The 25,290-nt window shown below is 41.0% G+C and overlaps 1 protein-coding gene across 2 annotated transcripts in view; it reads left to right on the top strand.

The window, feature by feature from the left end:
- LOC134067975 (adhesion G protein-coupled receptor G3-like) overlaps nucleotides 1-25,290 on the top strand; it is a 50,776-nt gene that overhangs the window by 10,986 nt on the left and 14,500 nt on the right. For both annotated transcript variants that reach the window (XM_062523468.1, XM_062523467.1), the window contains exons 7-11: nucleotides 6,078-6,149; nucleotides 8,324-8,486; nucleotides 23,944-24,100; nucleotides 24,788-24,925; nucleotides 25,086-25,193. In XM_062523468.1, coding sequence (XP_062379452.1) covers nucleotides 6,078-6,149; nucleotides 8,324-8,486; nucleotides 23,944-24,100; nucleotides 24,788-24,925; nucleotides 25,086-25,193 — 638 coding nt within the window. The remainder of the gene's footprint in view (nucleotides 1-6,077; nucleotides 6,150-8,323; nucleotides 8,487-23,943; nucleotides 24,101-24,787; nucleotides 24,926-25,085; nucleotides 25,194-25,290) is intronic.

Below are 25,290 nucleotides of genomic sequence, written 5' to 3'. Positions count from 1 at the left end.
ATCTGAGCATTGCACGCCAAGATCGGATGTGATCGGATTTGATCATTTGCAATATGCATTTGCAATATGCAATGAGAACAGTCAGTCAGAAAGATCAGGTTCTGATCGGATATGCAAGACATCCGATTTTGACTGCCAGTGTGAACTAAGCCTAAGAAGTTCATAGCACTTAAGAGCAATGAATCTGGGAAACCCGGCCATTGTTGGTGGTTCGTTTTATGTGTAGGGAGCATGAGCAAGCTAGCCTAGTGAGCTAGACCCACATCAAGAGTCTAGAAACTCACCATAGCAGGGCTCAATCAAAGGGGTGGGATAAACGGTTGACTTTCAAATTCCCTCTCCACGCAATAGGATAGCGCTAAACGAATCATCTTGGTTTCAAGTAGCAGGATGCTTAACGGTCGCAACTTCTATCAGTGTGTTTCAAGTGTTCGTGCAGCTCGTGTATCTCCCTGCCAGTTGTTTTTTGGTCCGTATGACAGCAGTTACAGACAAAAGCGTGATTTAAAGGAGAATTCCGGTGTGAAATTGACCTTAACTGTACCGAAACATGTTGAGGAGTACTTACGTTTGTTAAAGAGCCACCTTCGCTCACCCCCGTGCATTCCAAACTCCGCCGTTTTCAGCCGAGCTTGCAGTAGGCTTCAATCTATTAGATCGGGCAAAACGTATCCTATGCAGCTAAATCGCTATTTTTAAACCATTACAACGGTTCCAAGTAACTCCACACTGCATTGGTAGACTTCTGAGGGTCCTGACATTTAAAACGAGATACTGAGAACTTTGGAAATGCACAGGAAGTTTATTAAAAAAAAGACTATTTACAAGCAGTACCTTCATAGAATCTCTCCGCTGGGCGCCATCTCGAAGGTGGCTCTTTAACAAACGTAAGTACTTCTCAACATGTTTCGGTACAGTTAAGGTCAATTTCACACCGGAATTCTCCTTTAAGCTACATTGTAACAACTCATGTTTAAGTTTGATATTCAGTAATGTGCAAGATCGTACAGAAGTAGGCTGTAATATTGAAACACATGTGCAGGTCGCATTTACAGCACTTTTATAATTTGATGTTAAATAAAGCATAAAATTCAACTCCTCACTCAGTAATGAAAGGAGAGAAGAGGGATGTATATCCTAGGGTCAGAACATCTTAGTTGGCGATTTAATATCTATTGCCTTCATAATTTCTATGTAAACTAATATGACGTCAATTTCCTTCTCCCTTCAAGCGCATCCGAAATGTCGCGCTGATTTAACCCCTAACCCTTCAATGCGAGTGTTCTCCGCACCCACGAGTGGACTTGAAAAGGAAGTTCACTCGCTAACCGAGTCGAAGTGAGTAGGGACTAGGGATGGGCATAATTAATCGACGATTGATCATTAAGAATGTCGTCGATAAAATAAATTTGTAATTGATTAAACTATTGTAGGTTGCTTTGTGTAGTGTGAGTCTTGAAACAATTAAATTATTTTCACTGCGTGGCAACAATTAAACATTTTACCAGCCGGGGGAAGTGTTTGACGCCATTCCTGCGAGTGTCCGTTTTGATTTCAGTAGGCTAGTGAAGTGTGGGGTGGAACCATTTAAATTTTTTAAGTGACTTAGTTCGCTGCAAACACTAGCCTACAATAACGTGTATGGTTGTGGTTATGCTATTGCTGGCAGACGCCTTTATCCAAAGTAGCTTACAACACGGGCATAACTCACTTGACTAAATAAAGCGGTGCATCCTGTAACATTATTTACCAATGAATCTCACTGCGAAGAAAAGATGCAGCCGTTAGTGAGATTCTACCAGTCTGGTGGTGATAGTATGTCGTGACGGAATATGATATGCTGGTCTCAATAAATGTCAGTGTTTCCCGCAGCGCTTTCCTGCTAAGGCGGCCGCCTTAACAACACAGGGCTGCCGCCTTAACTAGCGTCTTCAATAAATAAATAAATAAATAAATATATTATGTATAGTGATATTCGCCGTATCACTCTGTCATGTTTTCTCCCTGTCATTCCAAACCGTAGCCGCTAGTCTCCCTTCTCTGTAGAACGCATTAAAAAAAAAAACTTTTTCAAATCGAATTGGCCTATGCGCACAGGCGACGCACTCATTCTACATGAGTATTTGATATCAGGTGCCACTGCCACGCATATCTCTGAGTGACTGCGAACACAAATAGCCTAAACCTAGCTAGATTTGACGACTCTCACAGGAATGGTTCTCCGTTGAATCTACCAAATGTATGGGATGAGCGGCATAACACTTTTGAGCGCTTTATCTTTTTCTTTTTTCACTCGTCTACAATGATAGCCCACTGCATCTTGTAATTTGTTTTGACTAACACTTGTGCCATCTAGCCTACAGCTAACAACAACTTGTGACGGCTATTCATTCACGTGTTGTAAAATACTGAAATTGTCTGAGGTTTACACAGGCTAGTTTAAACTTCAAACTGTAGCCTCATGTCTCCCATGCCAGTTTCATTCATCCCGACCGGGCGGGACAGGGACGCACGTTTCGGTTTTGCTGAAATAACTCCTGAATGTTTTTGTTCAGAGCTGAACATGCAACTGTAGGCTATTTGACAGATGACAGATTTGGTTGCTAGTGACAAAATATTAGCGTTCAATGCAGTATGATCTCGCTAATTATGTTTTAAAAAGCATTAAAAACGTTCTGGCTCTCTTAGGCTATATGAGCAACAGGCACGCACAATATACAGCTTCAATCAAAGAATTGCAGCTTTAGGCTACTAAATCACAATTCACTAACTTTACCATACAGTCGCAATGTTACATTTTCATACAGTTTCATCTTTATTTCATGGTAGCCTATATTCTAAAATATCCACCATTACAAATATTCTTGGTTTTAATAGAATATTATAATATTGACTGGCTTTAAAATATATCCTATGGTGCTATGCTGAGCAATGCAAAGGTTTTGAAAGATACAAAAGGCCCTGTATTGGAGTTGTAAACTTACACTTTTAAGGTATAATATTGTCTAAATTGTGTTAATGATGTTTAATTGGTTGCTGATACAATTAAATCTGATACAATGAATGTGAAATCCAGGTATATTGCTGTCATTAGTGTCAAAATTCAACATTTTCAACATTAATGAAATGCTGACAGCCTACTACATTTTTACTTCAGCTGACCTCCTTGTCTTCAAGTAAATCAGAAAAGAAGTTATTTAGACAAGTGTGTGCTAGACTGCTCCTGTAGCCAACAATCCCCTCTCTACCCTTTGGGAATTTAACTGTTATATGATCCTTGGTGATGTAAATTATGAAAACCCCTTTCTTTGGTTGGTCTTGATGCGGCCTTGACTCCTTTAAGACTCGGTCTCGACTCAGACTTGCTTCCTAAAAGGCTCGGTCATTGTCACTCGGTCTCGGCTGCAGTTAAACCAACGGTCTTGACCCCCCCCCCCCCCCCCCCCATCGTAGGGCAGTGGCGGCGATGCGGCGGGGACGCTACGGCGACGCCCCCTTCCCCTGGACAGACACCACCTTAACTAACAAATTTTCTGGGGGAAACCCTGAATGTATAAGGGCAGCATATCATCTCAATGAACTTGTAGATCCATTGAGTAATTTTCTGAGCTCGTTGTGCACCGCATGTCCTCCATGCTAAATTCGAGTTGACGCTAGGTTGAAACTGAGCACAATCAAAACGGAAACTCGCATTTAACTGAGAATGGCGTCAAATATTGCCCCTGCCTGGTAAAATGTTTGTAACCACACAGTGAAATTAATTTCATTGTGAAATTCATTTCATTGCTTCAAGACTCACACTACGCAACAAACACTTTGTAGTTTTGTATTTTCGTTGCATTTTAAATGTAATAAATAATTAATTTTGATATGAAAATATTAATGATTAATCGATAGTTGATCGTTAATTCTCCCGACGATCGACTAAGAACATTTAATCGAATGCCCATCCCTAGTAGGGACTCCGTTTCGGAAAGGGCCCAAGTCAGCATCCATGCAGACTTGCTCCTGGAGGCGTGGTAGCCCCTCTCCCTAGGTACTTCACTCGATTCAAATTTTGTTTCGGATGATACTCAATGTGGCAAACCCTCACATGAACATGCAAATAAAGTGGAAGTGTGTAGGAGGAGGGTTTAGGGGCACGTTTCGGAAAGGGCCCGAGTGGAGCAAGTACAGCTCGCTGCGGCCCGCAGCAAGGCGAGGCTTGACATGAAGCCCACATCAAGGACAAGTGCATTCTGGGATTGCGATCTGTCCTGCGCATGCGTGTATCAGGAAGAGGGGAGAGTTGGACTGCTTATAAGCCAATTATAATTTGTCTTTATTTCAAAATGTTTGTTTATTCATCTGTTTGTTCCAGATAGTTTGTTATTAAAAATCATTAACGAAAAAGATTTGTTTGTTGTCATTGAAAAACGGTCGCGGATTTCAGTCAATGTAAACTATGAAAATATGGTCTTATTGGGGATTGAACCCGGGTCGTCGGAGTCGGAGTCACCCAGGGATGTTTGTGCATAAACAACAAATCCCAACAACAAACTTTATGGGATTCGTTTAATCATTGTGTTAGTGAAACGCAAAGCATTCCTAGCGCCACTGCACAAAGCAAGCCACAGTGGAAGTTAATATATATGCCCGATGCTTTAATCCCAAGAACAGCAGGCTTTGAAGTAGCCTACTGGCAAGATAGTTGTCTATACGAACTTAAGTGCAATGGCTAACAAATATTTTTGTAGGCCAGCAACGAGTAGGCCTAGGGGGAATTGTTATTAAAATGGCATTTTTTGAAATTTCAAAACAAAACATTGTAGTCTCTCATCTACGGGGAATAGAACTCCGGACACCCACATTGATGGCATGCATTTACGCCACAATTATTGCCGTGAGCCACATTACAAGTATCACTTCTTACGGTGCGGTCACACGCTTGCGCTTCACTTTACATTGGCTGGACTTCACTTGATGGCGCACTGAATTGTGGGTCCGATGCGTTGCCTGGAATGCGTTGCCTCCGTTAAAAAGTTGAGAAATGTACAACTTTTGACGGAGCCAATGAAATTCAGTGTATGCAAATTTTCGAACACTGACAAACAAATCATTTCGCGTTTATGGAAATGTGACGAAATGAGGCATACGTTGGCGGACGCAAGCGTGTGACCGCACCGCAGGGCGTTCACACTGTCTACGTCCGTCAACGGATCTCATTGACTTTGCATGGGGCGGACTCGAAAGGAATTGTTGGTCCGTCCGTTCCTTCAGCTCCGCTGCCTCTGTCAAAAAAGTTGAGAAATTTTCAACTTTTCAGGCAGCGACGGATCCGTCAGCCAATCAGATAGCGTACATGCAAATATACATACAGCAGACAGGCATTCCGAGATACATCGACGGACGTAGACAGTGTGAACGCGGTGTTAATGTAACATGACGGCTACATCGCTCTCATGTCTGGTCTAAGCAATCCCAAAATGCTCTTGTCCTTGATGTCAAGCCCCGCCTTCCCGCAAGCCGCAGCGAGACGCTAGTGGAGTCCCGCACTGAGTAACGATTGGCTGTAGTCGCCGGATAGGTACCCGTCCACCAACATGTACACACATGAGAGCTCGTGCCCAACACGGATTTTCGTGCATGGGAGCTGGTTCTAAATGCTCCATGCAGCGCCATACTTGAAAATGGCATGCTAACATGCCACAGCTAATCTACACAGCCTTGACCCCCTGGATAGCAGCGTGTGCACAAGCTGTGACTGACAGGTAGTGATTCTTACCCCCTACCGTGATTGCTTAAACAAAATAGGGAGCGCTCGATTTTTGCAAGCACGATTAGCGATGATTACAGGCTTTAGAGGGAGCTAGAGAATTCTATTCTATTTAATATTTTACCTCCAGAATCCCATGACAGTTCAAGCTAATATGAAGCTTTAATGCAACTTGCCATAGCAATTAACACAATGAATGGCAGCATTTGCTCCTTTTTGTAGGCGTTTGCCTACAAGTACCCTTGCAAGTAGACTATAGTGTCCTTAAGTGTCATGAAGTCTTCATTCTTGAATGGCTGACCTTGTTGCCTCTCTTCTACAGGCGCGGCTGATATCATCATTGATCCCTCTGTGTGTGGACACTTCTCAAAATATGATGAAGCTATTTGTACTGGTGAGATTTGACTGTTTGTTGGTTGTCTTATGATGGACTCATGGGTGCAGGCAAATTCTTCTACTATCAATATGAGACTTTGTGGATGCTATGCTTAGCCTGCCTCTCCAAGTAGCACAATATAATGTACACTATATTGCCAAAAGTATTGGGTCACTTACCTTGATGAACTTAAGTGGCATCCCATTCTTAACTCATAGGGTTTAATATTGCGTTGGGCCACTCTTTGCAGCTATAACAGCTTCAATGCTAGGAAGGCTTTCCACAAGGTTTAGGAGTATGTTTGTGAGAATTTTTGACCATTCTTCCAGAAGCGCATTTGTGAGGTCACTCACTGATGTTGGACGAGGTGTCTCTTAAGGCCATCGCCCACCAGAAGCGTACGCGGTGCACTGCGCCACGAAAAACAAATAGAATTCCATTGTTTTCAATGGAGCATCGCCCACTGGAAACGTCTGCCGCGCAGCAGCCGCACAGAGATAGAAAACTATTCTAAAATCCTGTGCGGCAAGCCCAGACCGCCGAACACCGCTGAACGCCGCTTCTGGTGGGCGTTGGGCTTTAGGGTGTTTTCACACTTTAAAAGAACCAAACTCAGTCCTGACCTGTCAGTGGACCAAAAAGTGGACCAACAGAAAAATAACTCTTTTTGTGTTCACACTGCGAGTTTGAGAAAGAGGACTGGGTTCTCTTCCTAGTCCAGTTAAGCTTTGTTGGGGCCTCAGTCCTCTTTCTGTTCACACCAGGTCCTCTAGAGCTCTCAGACCCCTACTGCACTGAATCCTGGGTCTCGGCTGCGACGGTCACGTGACTAAGGTACGGCAAACGGAGAAGGTTAAACCACAGTGCAAAAAGGCGAAGGGAACCCGGTGTGCTTTGTGTTCACAATGCCTGGATTAGGCGAACTGTACCGCTGACTTTTTAGCCAACCGTACTGAAACCAGTTCGGTTCGTTTTAAAGGGGTCTGGGTACGGTTGAAGTGTTCACATATGTGCAAAAAATGTTGGAACAGGAAGGGGCCATCCTCAAAATGTTTCCACAAAGTTGGGGGCATGGAATTGTCCGAAATCTCTTGGTTAATGCTGAAGCGTTCAGAGTTCTTTTCTCTGGAACTAAGGGGCCAAGCCCAGTTTGACCCAATTTGGCAATATAGTGTACAATGATTTCCCGCATATAAGCCGCATTGTGTATAAGCCGCAGGACAGTGTTTTATGCAAGTTAAAAGAAACAAAACCATATAGGGAACCTAAGTGAAGCACATCTAATTCCGGTCCATTGGACCTAAATCGTGAAAATTTATGAACGGGAGTCAATGGAGAGATAATAATTATTTTTTAGTCCCGTTCGAACTGTACTGTGCATTTCACATATGATGTGTGTGAATTTAAAAGATAATTTTTCACGTCAATAAAGTACTGTTATTCGATAGACTTTAAAAGTTTGTGCGAATCCGCCCTACATCTCTCGTCTCAAATTATGTACGTCACCAACATTAAACGAGCGGCTCGCTAGTTAGGTAGCTGTTAGTTAGCGGTTACATCTTGCTGCCAACTATGTCACTTTACTGTAGTTTATGTAGCCTATGGACGAATACAACTTATTTGGAGTGTTTAATGCTCTGACTCATGGTATTTTCACCGGCAAGGGGGGAGCTCAAATAAGACCTGCTGTTGATGGTGACTGTGCCTGTGAAGTGGGCTAACGTCACTAACGCGACTGATGTGTTTGTAGTCGCTGGAATTACGATATTTCACAATGTTGTAATTCACTAGTTACGAAATGAACTGCAAATGTCTTTACATAAAAATTTGTCTTTAAAATTGACAAACATCATTATGTGTCATTCATGGCACAAGACGATCGGGACCAGAAAATATTTTTTCTTTCTCCATAGACTCTCATTAATTTTTTTTTCCTTAGGTCCAGTGGACCGACCAGAAGGGGCAGAGACTTAGGTTCCCTATTAATACCATATTAACTGCCCCCCTGTATTAACCTCATAGCGGAAGAAATTTAGCAAAATCATTGTATAAGCCGCGGCTAATAGTCTGGAAATTACGGTAGATACTGTATGCCTATGGCATCATACTCTTTGTCTCGTTACAAAAATATTGCATTTAAGATGATTGTGTGTGTAAAGCAATACTTTATTAACTCATAGTTCTATTGACAGACTTGGACACTAATGGGCCTTTCTTCATACTGAAAACAAACATGAGCAATGAACAAGATGTCGATTGTGTGACCTGTAACAACCCATTGCACCTAATTGAGGAGATAGTGGAAGTGCACCAGGACCTTGGCAGTGAGGGACACGTGGATGCCGCCTTAGCCAAGTAAGTATCAGCAAAACCCACATGTGTGACACACAGCAAAAGAGTGAATGCTATAGGGCTACAAGAGTAAAAGGCAGCAGTATACTTCTACAGATGTGCTATGCATATATGTGCATCCAATGTGCCTCTCCAAACAAAGATTTTGCAAGATTTAAAATTGACTAAATTAAGCGCAAATCTAGTTAAATAAGAGGATGACTTGATGGTGAAACACGCAGACAATTTAGTAAAGTGAGCACACACTTACATAAAATGAGGACACATTCTCGATATATTAAAAATATATATTTTGCAATGAATGACTCTCCTGGGTTTCGTACAAGTGGACATGTCTTAGGCTAATATTGATATAACATATGGATATTATTTATTTTGCACATAACAGAATTTGCCCTCTTGTGTGGTAATGTATCCCCCGACTGAATGTATGAACAAATTCCTTTTATGCACATTATACTTTTAGTAATATACAGTAGCTTTTAATATATAGCCCTTAACAAAAATAAATGTATGGAAGTGTACTGTTGGTACTCATAATGTGTTGTTTACTTTTTGTATACTGATCAGAAATTCACTAAATTAACTTACACTTAATAATACTTGGCTTATACTAAGTATACATAACGATTCAAGTTAGCCTGGCTAACGCCACCACATCTCAATGAGACGTGGTCTGGGGACCAAACGTTCTTTTTCTTGTATTTGAATGAATGCCCAGATCTGTTTATGGATGTCTATCAAACGCGTCTGTGTGTAGCTCATAGGCTAGCCAGTCGTGTCAATTAGCCTATAGACCTCTGCAGTTCACCTACAAAAATGCCACCATCAATGAATTTGACATTTATTTTGCTATTGTCCTTAAATTTAGCCATGCTATAGTTATTGTTATTATATAATTAACTGAGTGACTTATTTGATTGCTATTCTCATTTCATTGTTTTATTTCTCATTAGGTTAGTGCTTAATTGATTGTTTTATTGATAATATTGCTATTCTCCCTTTTTGTAATTGTTCACTGTTATTTAATTTGTATTGTTATTTATTTGTATGTCGCTTTGGACAAAGGCGTCTGCTAAATAACCATAACCATAACCATAACCATCTTTGCCCAAATAAGATCCGATATCTTGATTTTTTTTTTTTTTTTTTTCTATGGGGAAATAACATGGGGATTTTTCATTTTCGCACCTAAACTCTCACGGGGACAAAGACATCGGAAATGCAGACGTTTTGCGCTACAAGGTTTTGTCCTCCAAGTCCTTCAAGTGGGTACTGTGATCTTCGGTAGGGGAAGACAGCACACTTTGATCTTTGCTACCCCAGAGCTAACTTACAATGCAACTTGCCATAGGCGGTTAGCTTCAGTTAAAGGAATAGTTAAGTCTAAGTTTAAGTCTTTTCTATATTGCCTAGCATGCAAACGAGTGTTTGACACCGAAATCTCGACAATTGATCCTGTCTCTGCAATTTGGCTGCATTAGAATGTTCTCTGTATGGCTTTAACATTGCTCGCTACGAGCATGGTCTATTCTGTCCTTAAAGGAATAGTTCGGAATTTTGGACATAGGACCTCATTTCCAACTTTACAGAGGTGATATAGGTCGGTGGAGACCGTTTTTATCGCGTTTAATCCCTTCCTTCAGTTGCAGCGTTCCCCTTTGCTAACGCTGGTTCTGAGGTAACGCATTTCAACGGTACCATCCAAAACTTACCAAAACCGTCTTACTCACTCCACAGCCGAGACAAGTCAATTAAAACATCAGACTATCGATATACATCCGTGTTGATAGAATAATTTTAGAAATAAAACTAACCTTGGAACTCAATGATTTATTACATTTTGACTAGTTTCTCAATATCAATCCGCCACTGCCATACAGGGAACAAAGTAGGCTATTGCAATGCGATGCAAGGTTAGTTTTATTTCTAACATTGTTCTATCAACACAGGCATGTGCATCCATACTCTGACGTTATAATTTATTTGTTTCGGGTGTTCTGTGGAGTGTTTTCAGTGGCAGGCTGGATGTTACCGTTGACTTGCGTTATCTCGGCACAAGGCTAGCACGAGATGAACGCTGCAACTCAAGGAAGGGCAAAAATTCACTGAAAATGGTCTTCACCGACCTATATCACCCCGACTAAGTTGGAAATGAGGTCCTATGTCCAAAATTCTGAACTATTCCTTTAAAATACATCTAACACATCTAAATCGCAGGCTTCCTATTCTTCACCCCGCCTACACGTTAACCAGCCAATGGTTGAACGACCTTAGCACATTCTGGTCCGGTTGCAATTAATCACAGTGTGAAAGCAAACCGCACTAAAAAAAAAAAATAAAAAAAAAAACTGGACCAAAGCAAGTGAACTAACGGACCTTCTTGGTGTAAATACGCCCTTAAATTGGATCCTGAAATGGACTGGGAGCTCATGAAGGGAGGTTAAGGGCGTATTCACACCAGGAAGGTCCGTTGGTTCTCTTATTTGGTCCGGACCAATTTTTTTTCTTTTTTTCTTTTTTAGTGCGGTTCGCTTTCACACCGTGATTAATTGCAACCGGACCAGAATTTATAAACAAAAGCACATGTGCTCAGGTCGTTCAACCATTGGCTGGTAAACGTGTAGGTGGGGTGAAGAATAGGAAGCCAAAGTCAAAGTTGGCCCACATAAATACTATGTTTGCGTACTGTACTCGTTATTATCCTAGCAATATAGTTTATACAGTTACAGCTTTGCAGAGCGTCAAGACCGTTTGATGCAAGTTTAACAATATCATGCTCGTAATTTTGCAACGACGAAGACATGCAACAAAACAGCTGAGAAGAGCTCTCATGTGTGTCCAACATGCTAACAGCAGGCCTACGGAAGACGGAACGGGTAGGAGATGCAAAATCAAATTATTGTTGGCAAAAAAAACGTCAGCCCACTGCTGCTTACAGCTGTTGTGCTTCACGGAGCTATCCTACATTTCCCATAATGCGCAAAAACTACGGGAGCTCGTCAAATCCAAAAAAGGTAGATTTCTGTAACTGGGTCGGATCGAGGTCGGTCTGCTTTCACACCATAAACGAACCGCACCAGGGTTCGATAGGAACCGCTCCGAGACCACCTCCTCAGCTGGGTCTCGGTCCGCTTGTTTGGTCCGCACTAGAGTTCGTGTGATTGTATTCACACCAGTCAAAAAGGTCCGAACCAAGCAAGAAACGAACTTGAGTTCGTTTTAATCGAACTAAACAAGGCAGGTGTGAATACCCCCTAAGACTGGGGTAATATGCTCCATCTTTGTGGTACCAGTATGCCAGTACCAGCCTTGCAGCCTGGTCATTCCATGTCTATAAAAAATATTCTCTATAAATCCACTGAATTTGTAATGGATCAGCAGTACCATTTTGCACCACATGTGGTACTTTTTTATACAATGGAAGTCAATATAACAGTAACAGTCTAAACATACATGTTATGGTTCATAGTTGAGTTGCGCCAAATTATTATTGCAACATGAACAACGTACTACTCATCAATGAATCTTATTTAGTGAAAATAATCTGATCAAGTAAATGATACAAGTAAGACTGAGCGATTCATGCAGCAAGAGGATTTAGTATAATTGCCATCTTTGTAACGAGTTTTGCGAGATCTCGAGGGTTTTTTTTTGCGAGATCTCGAGTTTCTTTTGGAGATCTTGACTTTCTTTTGCGGGATCTGGAGTTTCTTTTGGAGAATCCAGCTAAACAAGTTAAAGAAAACTAAATGAAACTTCATATTTTTAGAGCCTCTAAAATCATAGTAGGCTCATTCGGGATGAGCTGCGGCTGACTTAGGTTGGCTTCATAATATACATCAATGTGAGCTTGAGATTTTTACCGGGAGGGGTTTTCAAGCTACAAGTAGCTTTAATATCCCGGACACTCCTGCTGCAGTTTGCCTGTCGTGACTCGCGGGAGACATCGCAGAATTTTGTGTGCAATAAATACAGTATAACTTTCATTCTTACTCATGACTGACTAAATAAATGGCTATGATGTAGTTTAAATAAACCACTGTTGTCATACAGTTAACAGGCCTGCATCGTAGCACATACACTCAAGATTAAGTGTTTTTCGTATACAGTATATCCATCTATTTAAATAATGGCATTGAATAGCAGAATATCCAAACATTTCAGTAGGCTAGCCTACCAGAAACCAATAAGAATGTATCCCTTCCATTTCTGTATTTTGCGCATTCTAACGTCAGGAGGTAGAATGAGACGCCTGTCATAATTGTCATGGGGAGATTCCTTCCAAACGGCCCTATCACGTCTTTGAACTGGCGTCATGAGGGTGGGTTTCAGTGCAGTCGGGTGAGAAAAAACTGCAGGATTTGGATACAGGCGCAGACTGGTCTGCAACCAGTCAGGCAGAATTTCTAACCAGTTTGCATGGCACCAGGGGCGGAACGCTGCCTCCTGTCTGAGCACTCTCGTCCTGTGGTCGGGGGCGAACTTCTTCAGCGCGGCCGCTCAACAGGGTGGCTATGTTTGTCGGGGCCATTCGGCGACCGTGCGGTCGAAAAGCCTCTGAACCCTGTCTGAACTTCCGGGGAATTTGAATTTCGCGCGGCAGCTCTCTAAATCTGTTTTCGCTTCGTTTACTGCCAGAATCTTTGGCTCCAATCAAAAATGGCCATACTCTAGTCCTGGCACGCTATTGGCCGGTGACGCGCCGAAAACTAAACTTAAGAGATGCGAAGTGCAGTAGAAACAAAGCGCAGCTTCGCCAGACTAATGTTCAATCTTAAAATATTGAGTTTAGTATGGTGAAAACCAGACTACCCGGAATCAGGCTAACGGCCACGCTAGCTACCACACTACCGTCCACGCTAGCTGCTATTATGTTTTGCACTGAGGTGATACGTAAGGCTCAATGTGCTGCGTTGTTATGCGAATCCTTGTTTCATAGCTTGCACACAACCATGCTCTTTTTGACGCTTCCATACGTTCGTTTTTTGTAACAAAATGTCCCATCCACGGGGCCAACTAACGCGGTCACATCAGCTTCTTTGTTCATGTTCACTGTGCCACTGCGGTTTGTTGTTGTCTGAACCGAACCAGAGACGGTTTATAAAGCAACTAGCGCGTTAGTTGGTGCTCCAGTATAATCGGTCCATCTGAAACTCATCCAGTGAGAAACGTTCCGCGGTGCAAAATTAAATACGATTAAAATGTGTAATTTTTTTTAACGCGTTCATTTTGTGTAATTAATTAATCTTAATTAACACGTTAAAGTCCCGGCCCTAAAAAATACATGTCATCAGCAGGGTGGGAATTTCGTCATTTTAGGGGCAAGGCCATTTGGCCTTCACCTTCTTTTATTTTTTAGGGGCACCAAGGCCACATGACAGGGCAGAAAGGCCACTGAATAAAATTCGATGGGTTTTACATTTCAGGATTATCTCGACACAAATACATACTGTAGACCCGCTAGCCGCTGGGTATCCGCCGTTCATTCCGACATACCAGCACTCCGACATTGTCATAGTGGAGGCATGTCTCTTTATGGGAAAAAGTCCCACCACTCCGACATTTTTTTTTTTCATGGTCGCAGTGGCGGTATTTAACTTTTTTTTCAAACAACGTGCCATTCCGACATGAGGTCATTAATAGGCTATTAATGTCATAACTAGGGGTGTCACGATACCAAAAAATCAGTAGTCGGTGCCAATACCAGTAAAAGTACACGATTCTCGATGCCAAATTCGATACTATCGTTAAAAAAAAGGATTTTCTAAAATCCCATGTACTTAATGAATTTCTTTATTGAAATATTTGCAGAATACTGAAATATAATTTCTATAACATACAGAGCATAACAGAATACAGTATCCAATTGCGAGCATATCACATAGGCTTACACATAATTAATTAAATCACTTTTCTAATGGATTGTATAAAAACCAACAACTTGCATCGCCTTTTTATCGCTCTGCTTTCATATATAATGTGAATGATTTTTTTTTACAAGATGTAAAGTCTTTATTTGAAACACACACACATTCTGTAACTATTTATACATTCTATATGAAATTTCTGATCTTCATTAGCAGCAAACTTTATGCAGATTATAGCCTACTATTCATATTACAACTCCACCTCTTAAATTCAGCTGTCTGGTTGAAGCCTCAACATTTTGTAAACAAAGTAGCAGGCTAAGCTTATCATACTGTACTGGTTGGACTGTTCAGTTTCCCCACGTGTTTAAGTTTCGAGGTAAGCTACTTTTTCTCCTTGGGACAGAACCTTTTAAAGGTAGGGTAAGGAATGAGCTTTTTTGGTCATTTTTGCAAAATCACTTGAAATCCTATTCCTAACCCACTTACAGCCACTGAGTTGGAAGCACTGAAATGGAAATTAAACATGTCAATCATCTGCGGAACGGGCAGGGCTCGAAAAAGTCCAGCCAATAGAATTCCAAACCCCATACCATCATTTCACAGCTCATTTGTCAATCTAACGGTCTTCCTCTTCCTCCTCCCCATCCCCTCCGCACGCGCGACCCGTTCGTGCACATAGCACGAAAGCTGTTGACCGCGAGTCAGTGCTGAAACGAAACTATCTTGGCCTGCTACACGTCCCATAATGTTCCCCTCAAGTTTTATGTGTCACTTCATTTCTATACATACTAAGGCAGCGGATACCTACGGAAACTCAATCACCCACGCAATAAATAAGCTGTAGCAAAAATTACATTTTACCGTGACTCGAAGAGTGTTGTAAACATGAAATCGAAACTTAACCGCTTGGAGCTACAGTGGAATAGGCGAACCAGCGGGCCAGCACTAAACTCGGATATTTCAGAAGATAAACGCCCTGGTAAGAACCAAACCAGACTCTGTTCAAATATACACACCTATGGCTACTGAAAGATGTAAGGTAGGCTATATCAAATGTTATTTTGGTGTATTAAAATGCATCGTTGTTTTAGAATTTCCGAACGAAAGGGCTGGTAGACTAAGGTGCTTTTACCATAATGTAGGCTATAAAATCATCTACCTTGTCTGATTTGTGGAACTATTACCTACAACCCTTTGGAGGTGAATAAAGAATGTAATTGGGGAAGTTGATGTGGGCGATTGCATTGAGACTAGAGCTCATAGTGCTGTAGACGCCAGGCTGGCATTTCATTTAGCCTGGCTCGCTCTCGCGCATAATTTTCGTTGGTGCATGGAGGGCGGGACTTGAGGTTGTATGTATCAGAGAATGTCTAATAAGGGGAGAAGGACCACTAGCGAAATACTTCCGCATGGTACTGCAACTAGAGGGCGATCGCGAGCAAGTGATGAATGAATGAGTGGCAATGGAGCTGAACCCCCCAGTACCACATTTGTCGTTATATAATTTTTTCTCCTAAAATTGCATTAATGCATGCGATGCAGGATAACTTGACTTGACAATCAGCTGACCAATACAATTTTCAATATGTGTTGTTATTCCTAAAAACCCTTTCAAAGTTTTCATGTCACGTGACAAAAGCGAACCACTTTACGGCCATAGACCTAAAAGAAGGTTCAGCTTCACGACGGTCGTAATCGGTCACGATTGTCGCGAGCATCCATGAGCTAAATGCTAGCATGTTACAGGGAAAACGGCCCATCCTATGAAAAGCAGAAAGGACATGAGTGACTTTTTATTTCATTTCCAGTGGAAAACCTATACTCAGGTAGCTACTACGACAATGTACATTGAGAAATGAAGTTGTCAACTGTGAAAAAAACGAGTTCTAGCCGCCTAGCCCCATAGACCACAATTCATTTATCACTTGCTCGGCAACGCCCCTAGCGGAATTTCAACAGATTGCAGGAACAATCCGGTACAATGGAGTTAATAGGAAGTGGACCGGCTCTCCCTAAAGGGGCTCTGTATGTATTCAAAATCTGCCGGCCGTTTTGCGAATTCCGTACCCAACCTTTAAGTCTTGGAGTTGAAAAACATTGGTATTGAGATGGTCAGTCAACTTGAATGCAAGAGTTGTAATGTCTGCAGCATAGACTAGCTAATGATGCTAACCGGATTTTAAACAGCAATTTAGCTATAGTCGTCTTCTGTGCGTCATTGCGTTCACGATTGTGAATGTTTTATTTGGATTCAATATGCATGTCGTGGGCGGGTGTCCATTGCGCACGTACGAGAGCGGGCCAAGGAGAACAAGTTTACTTTTACTTTACTTTTACTGTTTGGTAAAGTTGCACGTATAATCTACAAAAGTTGTGGAAGAACTATATGCTTCCATCCGGGCAGCGTCAGGTGCATCAGTACGACCACGCTTCCAGGAATGATCTGGTTGGTTTTCATGGAGACAGACGTTGTGTGTGCACGGAGGGGAGAGGCTGTGTGTCTGCATACTGAATGTGTCTGCATGAGAGACAGACGCTTGAGTGACAGAGAGGGAGAGCAGGGAAAGGAAATTCAGCTTAAGAATGTTGCGTGTTTTTCAATACCGTTAAAAAAATATATAAGTAAATAATAAAAAAGTAACGAAACGCAATATGTGGCGGCCAGTGCTGAATCTGTGGCGCATCACCACAAATTAGTCTATGTGTGGGAAACACTGTATTGCCCCCATCAGTTCCGGAAGAGTCGCAGCACCGATGCTTATGCTGGCGTCGGTGCTTACGGTGCTTCAAAAAAATAGGCATCGCCGGTGTTTTTTCATTTTAGAATCGAGAGGTATCGCAAGTATCGGTTCTCGTGACATCCCTAGTCATAACTAATAATAATAAAGATTCACATTTAAAATGTCATTGTGAAGACTTCTTGATATGGTTACAGTATGTGTCTGTTGCGTGCGCGACTCGGGGAAGTGAGAGCAGTTCTGTACATGGCAAGTTGTCATTATTCGCGGACTAAGTGGAGCTAAATTGAGTTATTATTTTGCTGTCACTTCGTCTGTTTTATGGCCTAGAAGGTTGTATTTGGTATCTGTGGATAGCTCTAGCTCTCCTCTTTTATCTGACATGCAAGCCATATCTTTTTGACGACGGTTTCACAAGTAAATCAAACGAAAGTAGCGGTAGCCGAAACTATATGACATTCTTATTTGTTTGTCACTTTGTCTGTTTGTATAACACAAAAGGATCGATGTGTTTGAAAGCTCTGTTTCTCCTCTTTCATTTGATATGCGTGTCATGTCTGTACGATGCCTGGTCCCGGAGTAATTCAAGCGAGAGCAGTGGCTGCGTGGGTGAACGCAGAGCAATATAGACTGTAAATATGATATACTTTGATTTAAATTCATGATTATATTTTATTTTCATACTTGATCGTACAGACACGTGTCTAGTCTCCTTGGAAAGCCCCGGTTGTGCCCTTTCATGCAATATAGGTCTCATCTCGATGTGACTAATAATCGCGGAGCAATGTAACAGAGAAGAATGGGTGTGTTTTTTGATGCACTTTGCGTCCATCGGGCTCATAGGCTCATAGACTTTGGGGTCATAGGGCCCACTACACGTACCTCCACCCCACCCCCCATCAAATCATCATTAAGATTATCATTATCACAATTCTTATTATTTTTAGATATGCACTTTCACTTCAAAGAAAGTAAAGTGCCAAAATTGTTCACAAAAAGTTTGTGAAAACTATGCACATCAGAGGTCTGCTTTACTATAAGTAAGATAATTAATAGTTCATTGCCTTTGCATGGTTGAGAGATGCTTCTGAAAACAACAGCAACTATATGCTATTGTTTTGGGATGTTTCACTCATGCAAGCATCATAAGTCGTTTTCAGACAGGTTTTCTGCACATTCTGCGAAAATTGCTTGCCGCATTTCTGACGATAGCGGACATTCAGACATGAAGCAGGCTGTAGCGGAATGTAGGCCTACAGTAGCCTATACGGCCACTTGTTGTTCACATCTAATTTAGTTCGCTGGGCAGATAATGACGGCTAATAAATGCGGCCGCACTGTCAGCTGTGCATGCCTGACAGCGGAAGAGTGTAGTTTTTACACCGGGAATATGGAGGTGTCTATAGCCTTGCTGCATTATCTGCAGCGTGTTAGAGATGGAACTATTCAGTGACATTAGGGCGCTCATCACTTGTGCGGATTTTCCCGCGATTACATTCAAATAGCAGCTGTGGTGGCAACATTACAGCAAGATTACCTCATTATAAGTCATTAGTTATGGTTTATAATGAATTTTCATTTGAATGTCTGAATGTAAGGATTCAGGAAACAATATCAACTTTGTCTATGGTAAACGGCTGTGCAGATAGGCGTAAATATGGAGATCTTTCGATGAAAGACGGTGTTGTCGGTGTTGTCCTCTTTGTCTTTTGTGTAATGCTGCAACCTCCCTGTCTCCGAGACAAATTTCTCCCTGGTGGAGACTAATAAAGAAACCTAACCTAAAAGACTAGGCTACAATCGTCTGACCATGTTATTAAAATTTGACTAAACAATGCTCAATGCTAAACAATGTGTTGTACAGTCTCTGCTTTGTTTGTATGGAAGTTGCGAGAATCCACGTTATTCTATTAAATGTTAAATAATTAAATAGCCTTCCGACCGGTTGATGTGGAGCTTTGCCATCAACGTTATCGTTTATTTTCAGTTTCTGTCACGCAAACACGCACACGCATGCATTAATGCACCGCTTAATTGCAATACGGAACAAGACCTTTATGCGTCAAATACAGGATTCCGTATTATACGGAACGGTTGGCAACCCAGGGGCACAAAGGCCACTGTGGCCGTACGATGGGGTTTTTTTCACGGGGCATGAAGGCCATGGCCGCGGTATAAATCCCAACCTGGTCATCATATCTCCGATAGAGGTCTCCATCCCACTTCTGTCACCAGTGTAAAGAAACACACATTAATAGATTTTTAGTTGTTATTCACTTTCAATCATGCTCTTCCAGCCCAGTTCCCCATATCATTCCCCAACACTACACTGCACACACACGGGTTGTCATTGATGACACTCATTAGCAGTGGCTACACACATACACATACACACCGACAACATTCACACAGGAGGTGGCAACCATAACACATGCAAACACAACACAACATCAAATGAAGCCTCCTGCAAGGCACTCTGGGCGCTCAAGCCTGGAACAGCTAGGCTCAGTCCGTTACAATAGAAATGTATTTAGTCAGTCATCATGCTCATTTTAATGAGTAAGAATGAAAGTTATACTGTATATATTGCACACAAAATTCCACAATTTTCCCGCGAGTCACGGCAGCTGGACTGTCCGGGACCAGCTGTGTCTAATTTCGATCCTTCCGGTAAAAATCTCAAGTTCACGTTGACGTATGAAGCCAACCTAATGGGTGATTTATAGTGCCTTCATGCTGGCTGTAAACTCGGAGGACCCGACTTTAAAAATCCCAACCTCCATCAAAATGGTTGAGCAAGAGGCACTGCATGAAAAGTGGGATTTCCGTCCCCCGGAAACACCCATAAATCTCCCTAATTTTCGTCAGTTAACGACCATTTGCAACCTGCAAAGGCCGTGCTTGTCTGTGCCACAAATTGTCGGAAACGTACTATGGCGTATGTGGAGAGCTTGCGCCTCTAATTAGCATATGAATGTAGCGAAACCGTGCCTGGCCAGGCCTGGCATGAGTATCCCTACTCAAGATTGCATGAAACCACTACATTCAAACAAGAAAAACTACTCGTGATTGGTTGGTAGATCTGCCACTAGACTGGCTCATCATAAATAGACCTCCATATAACCCCAGTAATAAAATAATAAATATATTTATTTGCTAATTTATTCGTATGATTGCTGTATTATTATGACCGCCGCTAGCGTACACTCTTAAAATGAATGTCTTGGAAACAACACAAACTGTGTTATTTTCAACACATATTAACAAATAACAAAAGCAACGTGTTGGAAGCAACACAAACTGTGTTGTCCCTATTAGGACACAGTGATGTGTTGTTTTCAACACATTTGTTTGGTGTATGAGTGTAGCTAGCGTAGCGGTCATATAATTGTAAAAGTTTTTTGTTTCCTCTTCTTTTTTCCCGTTATCTAATTCCTGGAATTTTGGTCAATGATTCCAGACACCGTAACACCGTAAGCACATGAAACTTGGTGGGTATGTAGTCCCAGTAGACTTTTACAGAAAATATTTGTTTGGTCCCCGGGGGCATTCCATCCGCGTGCTAAAACCAAAGTAAAAAGACAGTAACATTAAACCGGGGACAGAGAAACAGTAAAAAAAAAGTTACTTACACACAATGTCGTCATTATCAGCGTTGTGTATCTGGACTTGCAGACATACAGTATACTGTAGCTCCAAGCAAATAGGAGGTCACGGCCTCGTTAGCATATCTAATATACTGCAGAATGAAAGCATATTCTTTAAATCTTACCCTTGCTCCGGTTCGTAGCGCTTGTCTCCGAGTTGTGAAGACAACATACTCTTTCCTGTAAATTACAAGACAAAAAAATACACTTTAATAAAGCAACATACACGTACATAGAAGGAAAATGTCTCGGTGAGTGTATCTATTTGTAGTGCTTAATTACAGTGCATGAAAATGCACTGTACTGTTCTTCCTAGGCTTCTTATTCTTCTTCTTCTAACGCTCGCAATTCAGCTTCAACCGTTTAACGTAGAAACTTCATTCAAACGTTGTTGCGTAGGTCTTGCTTATGCCATGTGTGCTTTGTATTTTTCAACTTTGTAACTTTTATACTTTTTGAACTATTAAATAAAAACTATTAACAATTTCCCCATAGACTTAACATTGCTCATTATGACATCACGGCAGCAATTAGAATGTTACCCCAGCTGGTCAGCCACCTGGGCACCAACTGTCAGTTTCTCTCAGGCTCCTCTCTGAAGACTACATATTCTGTTCCCCTGTATCCTCTGCGCACAACAGTATCAAAATAAGTCCTCCTAATTCCATCCAACTTTATATCCATTCATCTTCTTCAAACCATTCACTCATCCACCCATTCTAAACAGTCTGCCTATCAACAACATCAATTAGACGCTCTACATTGAACTTTTAAACAATCTACTCTGTCTCAGGCTGGCTCTCTTAAGGCTAGCCAGTTAAATTGATTACACCTGTATCTGTATCCACTACTCTCAGATACATTCTCTGTGTCTCTCCATTCTACAAGAATATAAGGCACATTCCATCCAACATTCTATCCATTCATCTTCTTCAGACCATTCACTCATCCACCCATTAAACTGTCTATCAACATCTATTAAACAATCTGTCTATCAACATCCATTAAACTATCTGTCTATCAACATTAATTAGACTATCTACATTCAACTTTTAAATTATTTACTCTGTCTCAGGCTTTAAGAGTAGCCTACTCTGGCTCTCTTAAGACTAGCCAGTTAAATTGATTACACCTGTGTCAACTACTCTCAGAGAGCTGTATCAGTGTCTCTCTTAACAAGAATATAAGGCACATTCCATCCAACCTTCTATCCACTCATCTTCTTCAGACCATTCACTCATCCCCCCATTAAACTGTCAATCAATATCTATTAAACAATCTGCCTATCAATATCCATTAAACATTCTGTCTATCAACATTAATTAGACTATCTACATACAACTTTTAAAGTATTTACTGTGGGTCCCTCTCAAGCAGCGTTTATATGTCCTCCCTCGCTCCTCGATCCTCAATGATCTACATAAAGAAAGATAGAAGAAGGGCTAGACTATCCCATTGTTGCCGCTCCATCATTCTTTATGTAGATCAGTGAGGAGTGAGAGAGGACGCGTAAACGCTATGAGAGGCACCTTCTGTCTCAGGCTTTAAGCATACAATCTCATTAAGACTAGAGATCCTGTTTCACTACTTCCTCTGTCCACAACTGTTTCAAAATAAAGGTCCTCACTGCAATAATACACTATTAAATAATTTAACCATTGAAACTACTCAACTATTGAACTGTTCAACCATTCCAACTGTCAGTTATCATCCACTATGCCTCCAGTCAACTACATGAAACCTCCATGTACCTAGCAACCAACATAGCAACCATTAAAATTAAGTGTTTATAACCGTTTCCATAGCAACCAACATGATTATACTGCAGTAACTTCTTGTTTCCTGATAGTGGCCACCATGGATACCCTAGCAACAAATGTTTCAAAATAAAAGTCCTCACTAGCAAGTTAGCTAGTTAGCATGGTTAGCATAGTTAACATTGTTAACATAGTTAGCATTTTTAGCATAACTGCAAAAAATCATCAACTAAGTTAGCTAATCAACCTGGTTAGCATTGTCAGCAAATTTAGCATTGTTAGCATAGTTAGCATTTTTAACATTACTGCTAGAAATCATCGGTTAAGTTAGCTAATCAACCTGGTTAGCATTGTTAGTAAAGTTAGCATTGCTAGCATAATTAACATTTTTAGCTTAACTGATAGAAATCATTAGCTAAGTTAGCTAATCAACATTTTAACATGAATAGAAATCATTAGTTAAGTTAGAACTGGAATGTTTCATCTTTAAACTGTCTACCTTCACACTATCAACTCTCTGTAAACTATGCAACCACCATGTTTACCCTAGCTACACCTCAGTAACCATATCTACATTATCTATCTATTTTTGCATTTTCATGCACTGGTAATTCCTTGGAATTGCATTTCTAGTTAGCAATAAATTACCTTGCCTATTTGTAATAAGGATAAAATTCACCGCTTGTGTTGTTGCAAGGGAGGCCGCCATGGTTGGAGAATAAATACCTTGGGACACAAGACTTCCGCACGACTCTCCGAGCAAAAAATCCAACATTGCGTTCAAGTAATTTTCTTCTATCGGAGGTCGGAATTTCCGAGGATCCGATGTGGCATGAAGCCGCTATTATACTCGCTGTTCCCAACCTGTCACGCGACAATGTTGTGTCAAAATGTCGTCATTCCTCTGTGGCGTGACAAATTTCAGCCTCGCACAGACATGTTGTGCACCGGAGAATTTTTCAGCACAGTCGCCTCGTTCAACATCAGTGTGTGACCTCACAAATGCACTTCTGAAAGAATGGTAAAAAATTCCTATAAACAAACTCCTAAACCAACGTCATATTAAACCCTATGGATTAAGAATGGGATGTGACCGAAGTTCATATGTGAGTCAAGGCAAGTGAGCAAATACTTTTGGTAATGTAGTAGTGTACTACTATACTGTATAATTATACTGTATACTGTATATTAAAAAAAAAAAGTGTCAGGACTGTCGGCCCAAATAGCACCGCGGCTCACCAGGAAAATGCCCGATATGCCAGATGGCAATTCAGACAGACAGGATGTTTTGGTTCATTGGCCTGATGGATGACCCAATCATGACCCACTTTCTAAACGATAATGCTTTCTTTCTCTCCGGGTCTATTGGAAATTGTATAGTTATTATATAATATATATATTCCTAGATGTCATTTGTTTAATTTATTCTTTTTTTTGTGATATAGCACTTTTGTGGAAAGCATGAAATCCGTATTGGACAAGTTACACAACAAGTCCAGTGTCAAAGTGAAAGCTGCTGGGGAAGTTACAGGAGCTCTCCTGCGGCTTAAAGAGACCAAGTCCATCTCCGTTGCATACTCTGCGAAAGGGAAAGAGATGGTTGTAAGAACATATATCATGATTCCTGATATGAGTTTATAGATTGTTGCAGTGTTGTTGGAAATTACAACCTTAAAACAGTACATGTATCATACACATGCAACATGTATTGTGAGTTGTGTCGTATTGTGAGATTCTATTGTGCAATAATACAGCCCTCCTCCAAGATAATAGGTTCAGTTTCCAGGGGATATAAACTGGCCTATAAAACTGCAACAAATAATTATTAGCTGTCAATTATTTTGATAATCAATTAATCCTTTTTAATTCGTTTTTTAAAGCAACACTAAAGAGTTTTTCGTACCTTAAAATAATGTTTCCAAAATCATTACAGGGTTTCAGCAACTCGTAACAGGGTTAACGTCACTTCTGCTTTCACTTTGCGGCCCTCTATTGGCTATAACCGCACTATGTAACTTTACGAGGTGGGGTAGTGTATTTGTAGTTTGATGAAATGAGACATCAGAAACTACAAATTTGACTTGCTTCGATGTCGCAATACATCATACTTTCATAAAATCATGCAACATCTTCTACCTTGTCTGTTATTTGCTGGATAAACAAATAGCGTATGTGCAAAAGAGGAAAAGTGCTTTAGTGTTGCTTTAAGGAAAATAAGTAAAATATTCAGTGCGTTGCATGTCTTGAGATACAGGATTATGGCTATACCAACTATGTGTTATTTCACAGCTTGTGTCCAACCCAAATGCACTGCAGACACCACTTTCTTGGTCTGTTGAAATTCCTGCAGAGGCTGTGAGGATTTCCCAATCAGCCAATGATGGAGAAGGCTTTGCAGGGGTATTGCGCTTTCCTAACATGTCCATGGTAAGTATAACAACATAAGGGTTAGCCATTTATTTGTTTGTTAGAGATAAGTTGTTAAAGATATTACATGGGTACAGGGGGAAAATTATAATATTTTGATATTAAGAGTTGCTGAGCGAGCAAGGTTGTCATTTCATTTAACATTCATAATTTTACACAGGATGACAAAAACAGCACAGTTTTTGGAGCTGTGTATGGCATATCTATGTCTGCTAACATCTCCAATTTGACCGATCCTATCAGCATTCACTTCGAAAATGTCGCAACAGTGAGTGTGGACAAAGGGGGTTCAGAATTTAATGTATTACATCTGAGATTGCTGAATGCAAAATTAAATGAAGACATTAAACATTTTGTGTATAAAT

Source organism: Sardina pilchardus, chromosome 20, assembly GCF_963854185.1.
Source record: "Sardina pilchardus chromosome 20, fSarPil1.1, whole genome shotgun sequence".
NCBI classification, from domain to species: Eukaryota; Metazoa; Chordata; class Actinopteri; order Clupeiformes; family Clupeidae; genus Sardina; species Sardina pilchardus.
This window is presented reverse-complemented; position numbering and strand designations above follow the sequence as displayed.